This window comes from Larimichthys crocea, chromosome IX, assembly GCF_000972845.2.
Source record: "Larimichthys crocea isolate SSNF chromosome IX, L_crocea_2.0, whole genome shotgun sequence".
NCBI lineage: Eukaryota > Metazoa > Chordata > Actinopteri > Sciaenidae > Larimichthys > Larimichthys crocea.
The window spans coordinates 13,104,736-13,116,392 of record NC_040019.1 but is presented as its reverse complement, the minus strand read 5'-3'; the positions used below and the strand labels follow the sequence as shown (position 1 = coordinate 13,116,392).

The 11,657-nt window shown below is 42.0% G+C and overlaps 1 protein-coding gene across 2 annotated transcripts; it reads left to right on the top strand.

The window, feature by feature from the left end:
- The first annotated feature begins 3,884 nt into the window (after positions 1-3,884).
- pargl (poly (ADP-ribose) glycohydrolase, like) lies at positions 3,885-11,226 on the top strand. Of its 2 annotated transcripts, none has more exons than XM_010749715.3 (16): positions 3,885-4,125; positions 5,563-6,047; positions 6,240-6,365; positions 7,156-7,245; positions 7,341-7,412; positions 7,497-7,583; positions 7,676-7,836; positions 7,919-7,992; positions 8,070-8,142; positions 8,270-8,345; positions 8,419-8,566; positions 8,755-8,833; positions 8,906-9,014; positions 9,122-9,218; positions 9,299-9,427; positions 9,514-11,226. In XM_010749715.3, the coding sequence occupies exons 1-16, from the start codon at positions 4,086-4,088 to the stop codon at positions 9,627-9,629; spliced, it is 1,962 nt and encodes a 653-aa protein (XP_010748017.2). In that variant the 5' UTR covers positions 3,885-4,085; the 3' UTR covers positions 9,630-11,226. The 2 variants fall into 2 exon arrangements, with proteins under 2 accessions (XP_010748017.2, XP_027137903.1); XM_027282102.1 differs by lacking the exon at positions 3,885-4,125 and adding an exon at positions 4,393-4,443.
- The last annotated feature ends 431 nt before the right edge of the window (positions 11,227-11,657 follow it).

Genomic DNA, 11,657 nt, shown 5'->3' with positions numbered 1-11,657 from the left:
TCAAATGTCTTCCAACAGTCTCTGTGTGCTCTGGGCTCTAAAGAAAAATGTGGTCCAGGTTCAGAAATCACCTGTGCAGGTAGGTAGTCCTGCAGTCATAGCAGATATTCATAGAAGTGTACCTGCATGAAATCCATGTCTGGGGCCACCTCAGAGTTTCTGTGTGTGATTATATCTGTGCTGTCTTCAGAGCTGTTTACCTTCCACGTTAGCTGTGATGAAGAATTGTTTTTCCCAATTAAATTCTTCTATGACACCATTCCTCCTTCTCCCAGCAGCACTCCGTTAATTTTATGATAAACCTTGATCAACATTTCTAAACAAACAAGTCCTTCAGTCACAGAATCAGGATGGATTTCCACAGAAAAACAATATTAAAGTTCAGGCAGATGGTTCAACATACTGCACACATTCATAGCTGTAGGTTTTATTTTGAATATTCAAAACAGGCGTGTGAAAACAGAAACATCGCTCACACACACACACACACACACACACACACACACACACACACACACACACACACACGCCGGCCTCCATGACTCCTCACTCACTTTCAGGCCTTTTTAAGTCATCCTTGTGTTTCTGCGGTGTTATGTGTGCATACCATTGTAGTGACTCCTCTTTGGCAGGAGGCAGAACATTCCAGGGAAATGGCTGACCCAGAATAACACACACACACACACACACACACACAGACGCAGGATGACTGAGCAAGCCAGCGAGGTCCTCCACCCTTTCGTTGCCCCAGCATACTTTAGAGAAACCCACAGTTTCCTAACAGACACATGACACATTTCATGCGGACGAACACGTCCTGTCAGAGTACACACAGCTGAGAGAGGACGCACATGATGATCATCACTACAACTCATGACAGCGTTTGCCCCCCAGCTACTTACAACTCCACTGTCATGTCCTCAAAGCAGACAGAATCCTGATTTTCACACTGACGTCATCGACGATCTCCTCGGGGGTCAGTGTTACTCAAGTATAAAGCTGCACTAATGATTAATGAATCTTTCAGGCTATAAAGACAATAATAAAATTTGAGAAATAGTATAAAAACACACCAGAAATTGGTGTATTTTTCTTGAAAAAGCTCAATAATTCATCCTCCATGAATCACCTGTCAACCAATCAGAAATGCAACATGTAAAATGTAACTGTGCTTCACACAATAAAACTATTTTATACATTCAAATGTATAAATAAATAAACTAACTAAATAATACGTATAATAATTTAACATATTCAAATGTTTGGATACTCAATAAAGAAATAAAGTTCAAGTCAAACTAAAAAGATCTTAAGTTTGTTTTTAAAAATGTGAACATTATCACCCTGCCCTCAGCTCTTTAAGAAGTCTTTAAGAGGTCTTTAAGAGGTCTTCAGGTCTTTAGGAGGTCTTCAGGTCTTACAGAGGTCTTTAGGTCTTTAGGAAGTCTTCAGGTCTTACAGAGGTCTTCAGGTCTTTAGGAGGTCTTCAGGTCTTTAGGAGGTCTTCAGGTCTTACAGAGGTCTTTAGGTCTTTAGGAGGTCTTCAGGTCCTCAGGTGTTTAGATCTTTAGGAGGTTTTTAGGAGGTCTTAAGGTCTTAAGGTCTTCAGGTCTTTAAGTTATCTGGTCTTCCAGCTGTTCCACTGATGTGGTCCACGGTAATAAAAGGACGCCTCACATGACTTGTCTGACTTTAGGGGAAATTAAAAGGTCAGAAGACCCGAGGAGTTCATCGAGGGTTCAGGTTAAAAGTAAATCTGATAAATATCTAAAACAGAAAGTTCCAGAGCTCGAATATTTCCTTTTTTTAAACATGAACATGTGAAGATAAAGAGTGTGATGGTCCGCCAACATCCACACTGTGCAGAAAGTACAAATACATTTGAGTATTTCCATTTGTACTTCTACTTCCTACTCCACTACAGCTTAGAAGGAAATACTGCACAAAACAGTGATGGTACAAGAAGTACTCAGATCCTTTACTAAAGTAAAAGTACACAAGTATTATGAGTATAGTTACCTCTTAGTCCTTGAAAGGTTTTAAAGTTCTTTACATGAACAAACTGCGTTCTGTAACAGTTATCAACCTTCATCTGTGCCATGTTGGGGCCTTGAATTTGAGAAAATTGGGCCTGGAAAGTAATTGAAAAGTCCTTGAACTCCACTTCACTTTTGGTGCATATAGTACTGTCACTTCTTTACTGAAACAGCATGGAGTGACAGAGTATTTCCACAGTGTGGTACTTGGTAAATGATCTGAATACTTCCTCCCTCCACGGCTGCTCTGGCCGACGATTCTTTCTCATAAAATCCTCCTGATGTCTCTTCATCTCTCGACCAGCTCGGCCATCTGTGTGACCCTCTGTCTGACGTGATGGGATGCTGCAGTGCGGTCTTTTTTTTTGTTTTACTCCCGTTTCGTTGGTCGTCAACAGTTTGTCACAGTTGGCATGAACTCTGATCATCCGTCTGTCCTTCGACCTCTTTACATTCGACTCCTACGACCATCTGCTGCCACGGACTCAGACTTCACGCCTGTTCTCAGACGAAACGTTTGAGGCTCCTCAGATCAAACTTCACTGATCCGAACATCTGCAACAGCTGGACCAGTCACTGTAAAATACACAGACAGGCTCCAGCTTTACTTTACAGATTAAGATTTTACATTATTAAAGTTTGAACCAGGTGTTTCCAACATTTGTGGCTGGAAGATTCACACAGATTTCTCCATCAGAACTTTGTTCTTCTTTCCTCTCCCATTAATCATCTCACGACCCTTTGGAGGACCCGGCCCCTCAGGTTGGGACCCACTGGACTGAATCTAACTGAATATAAAGTATTTGAAAGCAGCTCCACCTGCAGCAGCTCCAACACTGAAGCATCAGTAACAGAGACATTTTACTGCAATACATGTACTTTTACTACATGATACAGTGTACATTTTACTGATAATACTTGTGTACTTTTACTTAAATCTGATTTTAAAATACTTTTACTCATATTTAAGTATTTATAGTTTGTAGTACTTTTACGGACATTGGTACTCTGTCCTGAATTGTCTTATTACTTCTCCTGCTACATCTGGAGATGCTGAACTCACTGAGTGGATCAGATATCGTCCACATGTTGTTTCATCATCAGATTCAGGTTGCTGACTCGGTTTTTAGCCCCAAAACAATCCCTGACCTCACGTTCTGTTTCATTCAAATGATCCTGATCAGTTCCAGTGAAGCAGAAACATTTTAAATCTTTGAATTATCATCGCATCAGTCGTCTGTGTCAGATTTGGGATGTTAAGAGAGAAAAAGTTGCTTCAGTTCATCCCAAAACAACTTCTGATGCTGAGTTTCATTCTGAGGAATAATTCAAACACTACAATATAAAAATACTCGATTACAAGTCTTATAACAGTAAAAGTGCTCGCTATGCAAACAGACTGACCTTGAGCAGTGTTACATTATTATTTATTAACACATTATTTAATCATTCTAACACGTCAGCAGCATTTAAATGTTGCAGCTGGTTAAAGTTGAGAAAACAGTTGAGTTGTTTGTTTTATATGTACTATGATTCTTAAATAAATAAATAAAGAGGAGTAGAGATTATGTAAATTATTATTTAATATTTACATAATTATTATTATTGTGGACTTACAGCTGGCTCACTGCTGCCATCTTGTGTCCTGTTGTGCTGGTGCAGCATTAAATAATATATTATATTTACATTATATAATAAAATGAACAGCCTCTTCTGTCTCTGTGATCCGGAGTTCAGATGAATACATGGTGTCAATATTTTAATTTCTTTTCATTAAGGTGATAATTATCCCTTTTTCTGCTAATTATTTATTTGTTAGGTATTAATTTGTCAGAGGTGGGAGACCCTGATGACATGCAGCAGTCTGGTGTTGACGTGAGGAGCTGCTGTCATCCTCCTGTTCGCTTCATTCAAACTTCATCCACAGTCAGTGATCAGCAGCATCATCAGTCAGCTGATCTCCTCTTTACTTTCGTTTTCGCCTCAGACTGAAACTGAACTTCAGCCCGTCTCGTCCTCGCCTCGTTTCCCTCGATCTCTGCCGGATTAATGATCATCACCTTCAACCTGCTGCTGTGTCTGCTGAGAGGTGAGTGTTTCTCTGCATCTCTGATGTTATGAATGAAGTTTGTGTGTGTTTTACATAAAGATTTGACGTCAGAGACTCAGCTCCTGTCTGCAGGTCTGTGCAAAGTCATGTACCACCCTGTGAGTACAAGTACACAGGTATACATGTTTGTTTTCACTTTCATTTCATTTGTTTTAATGTACAAATATTCATGCACATAAAGAAATCACTGAACATGCACAATAATCTGATCTCACTGACTAGTCCAGCAGCAGTCAGCCCAGCTCGGCGTCTGTCTTTCAGCCTTTTATTTCACCAAGCTCTCACCAACCACTAAAAGTCAGTCCCACATTTACTCTTGTCCGGCGGCTTCTTGCTCGCTCACTCTCTCCTTTTCTCTTCTTAGCTTCCTCCGTCAGCGTCCTCTTCACTCTCTTCTCCTCTGCCATCATGTCCGTAGAGGCTGCTGAGCCTGGTTACCTCCTCTTCTTCTTCCTGGTCGTCCATAACGCCTGTTGGTACAAACACTCAGTTCGTCAGCTTGGCGGTGAGCTCAGAGCGACGGGTACCCGTCGCTCTGAGCTCACCACCAAGCTGACGGACTGAGCTAACAGCAGCTACAGCTGTCAGCAGTTTACTTCACTGTCCATCATAAAGTCAGTCCCACATTTACTCTTGTTCCTCCGTCAGCGTCCTCTTCACTCTCTTCTTCCTCTGCCATCATGTCCATAGAAGCTGCTGAGCCCGGTTGTCCAGGTCTGGTCCAGATCTCCTTCTCTAACAGCGTCCAAAACACCAAGTCCAAAGTCAAAGCTAACATTACTGCAGAGCATGTCTTTGGTGGATAATAAGTTAATTATGACTTACCAAACGAGCAGCTAACGTGATCCACCTTACGTATTGTCCAGCTCCTGTTCTGGCACGACACCGGCTCTGCTCCCCTGCTCTGGGCCTGAAAACCTCCTCGTAACATTCCCCGGTGCTTTGAGCTCAACAAACTGAGCTAACAGCAGCTACAGTTGCCAGCAATTTACTTTACTATAATCAATATCTCAGTTATTACACTCATACTATTTATTATTTCATCCTTGCACTATGCACCATTGCACCAAAAAAGAACAAATTCCTTCCTACTCGCAGATATTTACATTTCTACATGTACATAGCTCTTGTCTTTGTTCTTGTTCATGTCTATGTTTTTATCTGTTTGTACTAAGAGAGCAAAGTCAAAGTCCTTGTGTGTTCACATACCTGGAATAAAAGTGATTACTGCATTAGCATTTACCTGCCGACTCTTAATCTACCTAACAACGTTTCCGTTCATGTGTTTTATGCATCGCTGCTTTCCTTCAGTATCTGCTCCAACCTGTTCGTCGGCTCCTCCAAAGTTTTTTTGTATCAGTCGTGGTTTCAAAATAAAAGCTCACAGTACTGTCATCTTCTTTGAAAACCCTCCAGAGATGGCCAAATCGTCCAACCAGCGCAACGACAGCAGCCAGATGAAGGATCTGCTTCAGCCGGATCACCAGCCTGGAAAGAGTCATAAGGAAAAACATGGGCATGAAAGAGAGCACGGCAGTAAAGAGAGCTCACATCAGGCCTCCTCCTCCACCTGTGCACCTGATACCTCCAATACCGGGGCTCTGAGTGGAAGACAGGCTGAGGACACTTCATCCTCGTCATGCTGCACCTGTGCACACTCCAAATTCGAGGCTCTGAGTCGAAGACAAGCAGAGGACGACCACTGTTCCTCCTCCGCCTCAGCACCCTCCGATACCGGGGCTCGACGTCGTAAACATGCAGAGGTGGACAAACCGCCGTGGACCCAGAAGGAGGACAGGATTTCATCATGTTGTCCGCTGAGCGATCTGAAGAAACTTCCACAGTGCCACAAGAAGCTGGGACAGCTGAAGATCAGCGGGATGCACACAATCCTCGTGGACGTAAGATTTTAACTTTTCTACCATGATATTCCCTGAACCGATGATAATCCAAATTAAAAATGTTTCTGGAGTATAAACAGAGCATTGAGTACTTCAATCAATCACTCTCTGTGCCACGTCTCTGTATTCACAAAGTGCAAAAAGCAACAGATGTTGAATTAAATGTGTTGTTGCTTTGTTTTTTTCTCCCAGGTGAATTTTTTCAACTGTGAAGGAAAACTCATGGCCCAGGACGGGAGAGACGTGTGGCACCGAAACTTTGTGAAAATGCCAAATTCACAGTCGAGCTTCATGATCGTCAAGACTGGATTTACAAAGGTGTGTTTGAGGAACTTCACCTGATTTAAGTTGATGTAGATCTTTGCTGTTGTATGTTATGTGAGTTGTTGTATGAGTCGTCAGCCTCGAGCCTCTGCTCAAGGACACACACAGATGAACATAAGCTGCTTGAAGAAGTCAGTTTTTAGCAGTTTAGCAAGGGGTGTATTTGGGGGTAATCCCAAGTAAACTCACCTACGTTCAGATCACCTGTATCAAGCAATAATGGAAAACAAGGTGGGTAAACTGCAGTTTATTTACCACTACACTCTGCGGCTGCCAAATAAACCTGACGGGATGATGCAGGGAAGGGGTGTGAAGGGTTGGAGGTATTTATCCTGCAACAATGACCACTGAATGCTGTACATCATCCCACTTATTACACGGCTACTCACGAAAGAAACCAATAATATGACACAAAATATGAATTTAAATATGATTTGATTTGTCAACTGGAATCTATGATCAGCACTGCGTCCGTAGCAATGGTTTGTTATTCATAGCAGCAGACCGTAAATAATGTAACTGTCGAATCAGACAGGAGTATTCAACAAGGGTTATGAATTAAACTTTTAATTTGTAGAGTCAAGACTTTTAACAATGACAAAGTAATTATAAATAATTCAAATCTAGTAAAGATTGGTGGATTAACCAGTTAGCTGAGTGATATTTTACAGTTTTATATGGATGAATAGTTCCTTAACATTAAAATATGTCATCTCAGTTACAAGTAGAATACCGCCTTAAAGTTTATGTTGAAGCATGAAGAATGAATCTTTTCTGTCCACAGCAACCCACCAAGACAAAGAGGTGGGACGTGATCTTTAAGCAGCTGAACAGTCTGGCCAAGAAGACAACCGTGAGCGTCAAAGATCTGGAGGTCCGTTGGCAGCTGTGAACTTTGAGTTTGCACATTTCTGCGCTGATCTTCCTCTAAGGAACATTAACTGTCCGACCCTTACTGTCTCTCACTAGGAAGCTATCATCAAATGTAACCCCAAGTATAAAGATCAATGGACCTTTGATGCCCTGTCCGAATTTGTTAAGGTCGGTGTCCGTGTGTTTATTTCGAATCCTTGAATTATTGAATCATATCAACGATATTTTAATGAGATCATATTTTCTTTCCAGAGTGTCCCGAAAACAGAAAACTACTTCAGCGCGCTGTTTCCAAAGATCGCTGAGTTGGCCTTGAAGCTGCCTGATTGTGTGAAGAAGGTATGAAACTTGAAACTGGATCCAGAGACTTCCACAGCTCACTCATACCGATGATGATTCTGACCCAGTGTTGTGTTCGTCCACGTTTTCAGACCATCCCGCTGCTTCAGAGCGGACATCCCGCGATCCTCACCCTGTCGCAGCTTCAGATAGCCTGTCTGCTCGCTAACGCATTCTTCTGCACCTTCCCCCATCGCAACGCCACCGCTCCCAACGCAGAGTACCACAACTACCCCAGCATTAACTTCACCAGGTCAGGAAACAGCGCCAAACGCAGCACATACAAACTCTCTGAATCATGTGAACTAACTCTTTCTTTCTGTTTCGGCGTGCAGTCTGTTTGGAAAGTGTTCACCACGGAAGAAAGAAAAGCTGAGGGCCATCATGCATTACTTTAAAGTGGTTACAGGTGAGAGTGAGTTGATGCTAAACCGCCTCCTCCTCCTTTAATGTGAGAAGATCTGTGACTGTTGTTGTTCTTCGCAGACACTGAACCAGGAGGAATGGTGACGTTTGAGAGGCGCTGCCTCGGAGCCGCAGAGATACCCGACTGGAGAAGGTAAAATGAATCATCTGGAAGTTATGTCATGACACATGGGTGCTTACGGAGACTGACTCACTTCTGTGATGTTTGAGGACCTGCACATTTGTTGGTGTAAATCAGTTTCTTTGTTTTTGTGTGGTAGCTCTAAGGAGGCGATGCCTAAACTTCACGTCACGTCACGTGGCACCATCGAGCGCGAAGGAACCGGCATGCTGCAGGTAAGAACTGACCCGAAGCAGCGACGATCCTCGGTTCTTTTAGTCCAGAACTGATCGCTTGTCTGGCGTGCAGGTGGATTTTGCCTCCAGCTGGATAGGTGGAGGTGTTCTGGGTTCTGGTCTGGTCCAAGAAGAGATCCTGTTCCTCTTGAATCCAGAGCTGATTGTATCCCGACTCTTCACTGAGAAACTCGGAGACAACGAGTGTCTGATCATTACAGGTACAGGATTGCAGACACTGCTCATACTTTTGTACTTTTACCCAAATAAAGTGAATGCAGTACTTGTACTTGTAAACACTGCGATGTTACTACTCTTTAAGTAAAAGATCTGAGCACTTCTTCCACCACGGCTCCATTGTTGTTGCCACAAATCCTCAAGAATCCACGAACAAATCTCTGTTTTTCAGGCTCTCAGCAGTTCAGCAGTTACTCCGGTTTTGGTGACAGCTTCGAGTGGACGGGGCCTCACGTGGATAACCTCAAAAGGTACGAGCGAGCTCTCGTCTTAAACTCGAACGTCTTTGTTTTATCCTCACGAACGTGATCTGATGTTTGCAGAGACGACTGGGCTCGGCTGGAGAGGCAGATCTTAGCCATCGACGCGCTGCACTTCAGGCACAGCAGGGAGCAGTACGACATGATCAAGGTGACGCGGGAACTCAACAAGGTGAGCTTTACCTTCACGTGTAGTTGTTTTTATTATTAGAACCCTATAATCAGACAGTCAAAGCTTGTAAATAGAAAATCTGATCTTATTTTACCGTGTCCTTGAAGGCGTACTGTGGATTTAAGGCTCACGGCAGCGATGAGCCCGACATCGCCACGGGCAAGTGGGGCTGTGGAGCTTTCAACGGAGACCCTCAACTCAAAGGTACTTTTTAAAAAAAGATTTCACCCGTCATGCATCAGCCCGTGACTCCTCCTGAGCTTTTCCTTCGTGTTCACATTCAGCCGTGATCCAGCTGATGGCGGCGGCGAAGGCAAAGCGAGGACTCGCCTTCTTCACCTTCGACGACGAAAAACTGACTCGAGACCTGGAGCAGGTTTACAGCCTGCTGGTCAAAGAGGGGACGACCGTCAGTGAGTGTTCACGATATATTTATATAAAACGTTTTTATAAAACGTTTTTATACTTTTAGTCTGCTCATGTTCGTCATCGTTCACAGAGAAGCTGTACGGACTTCTGGAGGACTTCTGCGCTGTTCAGCAGATGTCGGGTTCACACGTGGAACTGTTTGACTTCATCAGGAACAACATCGGACAGCCCAGGAGTCTGCTGTGAGGACGCACTCACTCCACGTCTGAGCTCAGTTTGCACTAAAATCTGGTTTGTAGAACAGAAATAAAGATGTTGATGATTGCTTTTAGTTTTATTTGGTTGTCAGGGTTAAAGAGAACGAAGATCCACAGCTGGACTGTTGTTCACACGGCATGCACCTTAACCATGAGCGTAAATTTAACTGTAGAGGTGAGGAGGCATTTAACGGTTAAATCAAATAAAAGTGATGTAAGTCAAAATGTTTTTCAACTTAAGTTTCCCTTTAGAGAGTTTCTCAAAACTTCCTGAGGGTGAAGGTAGCTCATGAATCCTAACCCTAAAAATAAGGCAGGTGTATCAGTCTTAACTCAAAGACTCCAAAGTTTTTTGCTATTCGGAATCTTATCACTTAAAGTTGCTCTTTAAGTCTAAAGTTTGAAAAGTTACTTTTATTTTTTTAGGGCTGAAACATCATAAAGAGCGGCTCATCAATAACAGCAGACATGACACGCTTGTTGGCTGAACTCCTCTCGGTACATTTACTTCAATTCTGGACTTAAGTACAAAGTTGAGGTACTTGTACTTGAGTAATTTCTTCCCATACCACTTTCTACTTGTATTAATATGTTATACTTTTTACTTCACTGCTGTTATCTGACAGATTCAGTTACTTAATTGAGATTTTTACGTAAAACTGTAAGTACAGCTGAAACAATTAGTTGATTCACTGATTGAGAGAAAATAATTGTTTATGTTTTCGACCCAAAATGCAGAGACGTAGATCAGCACGTTTAAGGAGAATGAGTCTCAACTTATAGAAAACACACGAGAGTAATCCTGCTGAATCACTAGAGGAAGTACAAAAGTTTAAGCCACGTTTATCGACTGTAACAGATGCAGGATAATGTGATGCAGGAGTCTTGACCAGGCTTTTGTAGCAGGTGAGCCGAGTTACACAGCAAAACAAGGACAACCAAACACTTTTACAAACCAAACAATCAATGGATTCATGGAGAAAATAATCATCAGCTTCCACCTGAACAACTCCAACAGTAAAATCATCCAATGAGGTCAGATAGAAGCGTCACAGAAAACATTTTACTACGTTCAATACATTATAATGATTGTACTTTAGGAGCTCGTTTTAGTTGAAATACTTTCAAACCAGAAACTTTAAAGTCTGTGTAAATATGTTGTAAAATAGTTTCTGAAAACATGTGAGCAGACTTTGAACGACGTGTCACTGAAATGTGGAGTCAGAGGTTCAAACTGTTTTTCAGTCTCAGGATTTTTGTGGGCGGTCCTTAAAGGGCGGCTCGATGACACGCTGAGGCCACCCTGAGCATGCAAATGCATATTTACATGATTTTAACACCTAATTTCATAAAGTTGTCGATATTTTTAATCATTCAAATTTGTCTGGGTGGTTATTAACACTTTCTTCTTTGGTCTGACAAACTCAGACTGACTCACAGTCTTTTATCCTAAAGATATTTTGACAGCAGTGCTTTCTTTCACTGTCTTTTCTTTGTCTGATGTACCTGAGAGACAGACCTCAGGGCAAACCTGCTCCTGCTCATGAAGCTTCCTGCTGTGAATAAACTGTAATAATCAAAGTCGACTAAGATCCTGATCATGATTCTGTTGTGTTAAGTGAATAAAAAACATCTGAACAGGAAGTATAATCTTCATTTATTGAAACAACAAAACCAACGATATGAAAATAAATACATCCTTTAAATCTGAGGAGGAATATCATCATGTCATCACAAACTATTGTTGGCATGATTTCTTGATTTAAAAAAAAAAGATGTGTAATTTCAAGTAATCTATTACATTTGGCACAAACAGAGACGTTGAGACGAAGGCAGGACGGTGAGTTGAACCACGGAGGAGGAAATAAATATAAATCTGTGAAGAACTGAAGCAGTTTATGTTGAATATAGATCACGTACCCGGGTCATTGTCAAGTCACTGCTGAGCTCAGATAATAAAGTTTGACTTGTGTTGTGTTAACTCAGATGCATCATAAAAGCTTTTTAAAAATACCCC

Coding starts and splice junctions, on each gene's coding strand:
- pargl (XM_010749715.3), top strand. CDS start 4,086: ATGATCATCACCTTCAACCTGCTGCTGTGTCTGCTGAGAG. Junction 8,834..8,905: donor CACGTGGATAACCTCAAAAG/GTACGAGCGAGC, acceptor TGATGTTTGCAG/AGACGACTGGGCTCGGCTGG. Junction 9,015..9,121: donor TGACGCGGGAACTCAACAAG/GTGAGCTTTACC, acceptor GTGTCCTTGAAG/GCGTACTGTGGATTTAAGGC.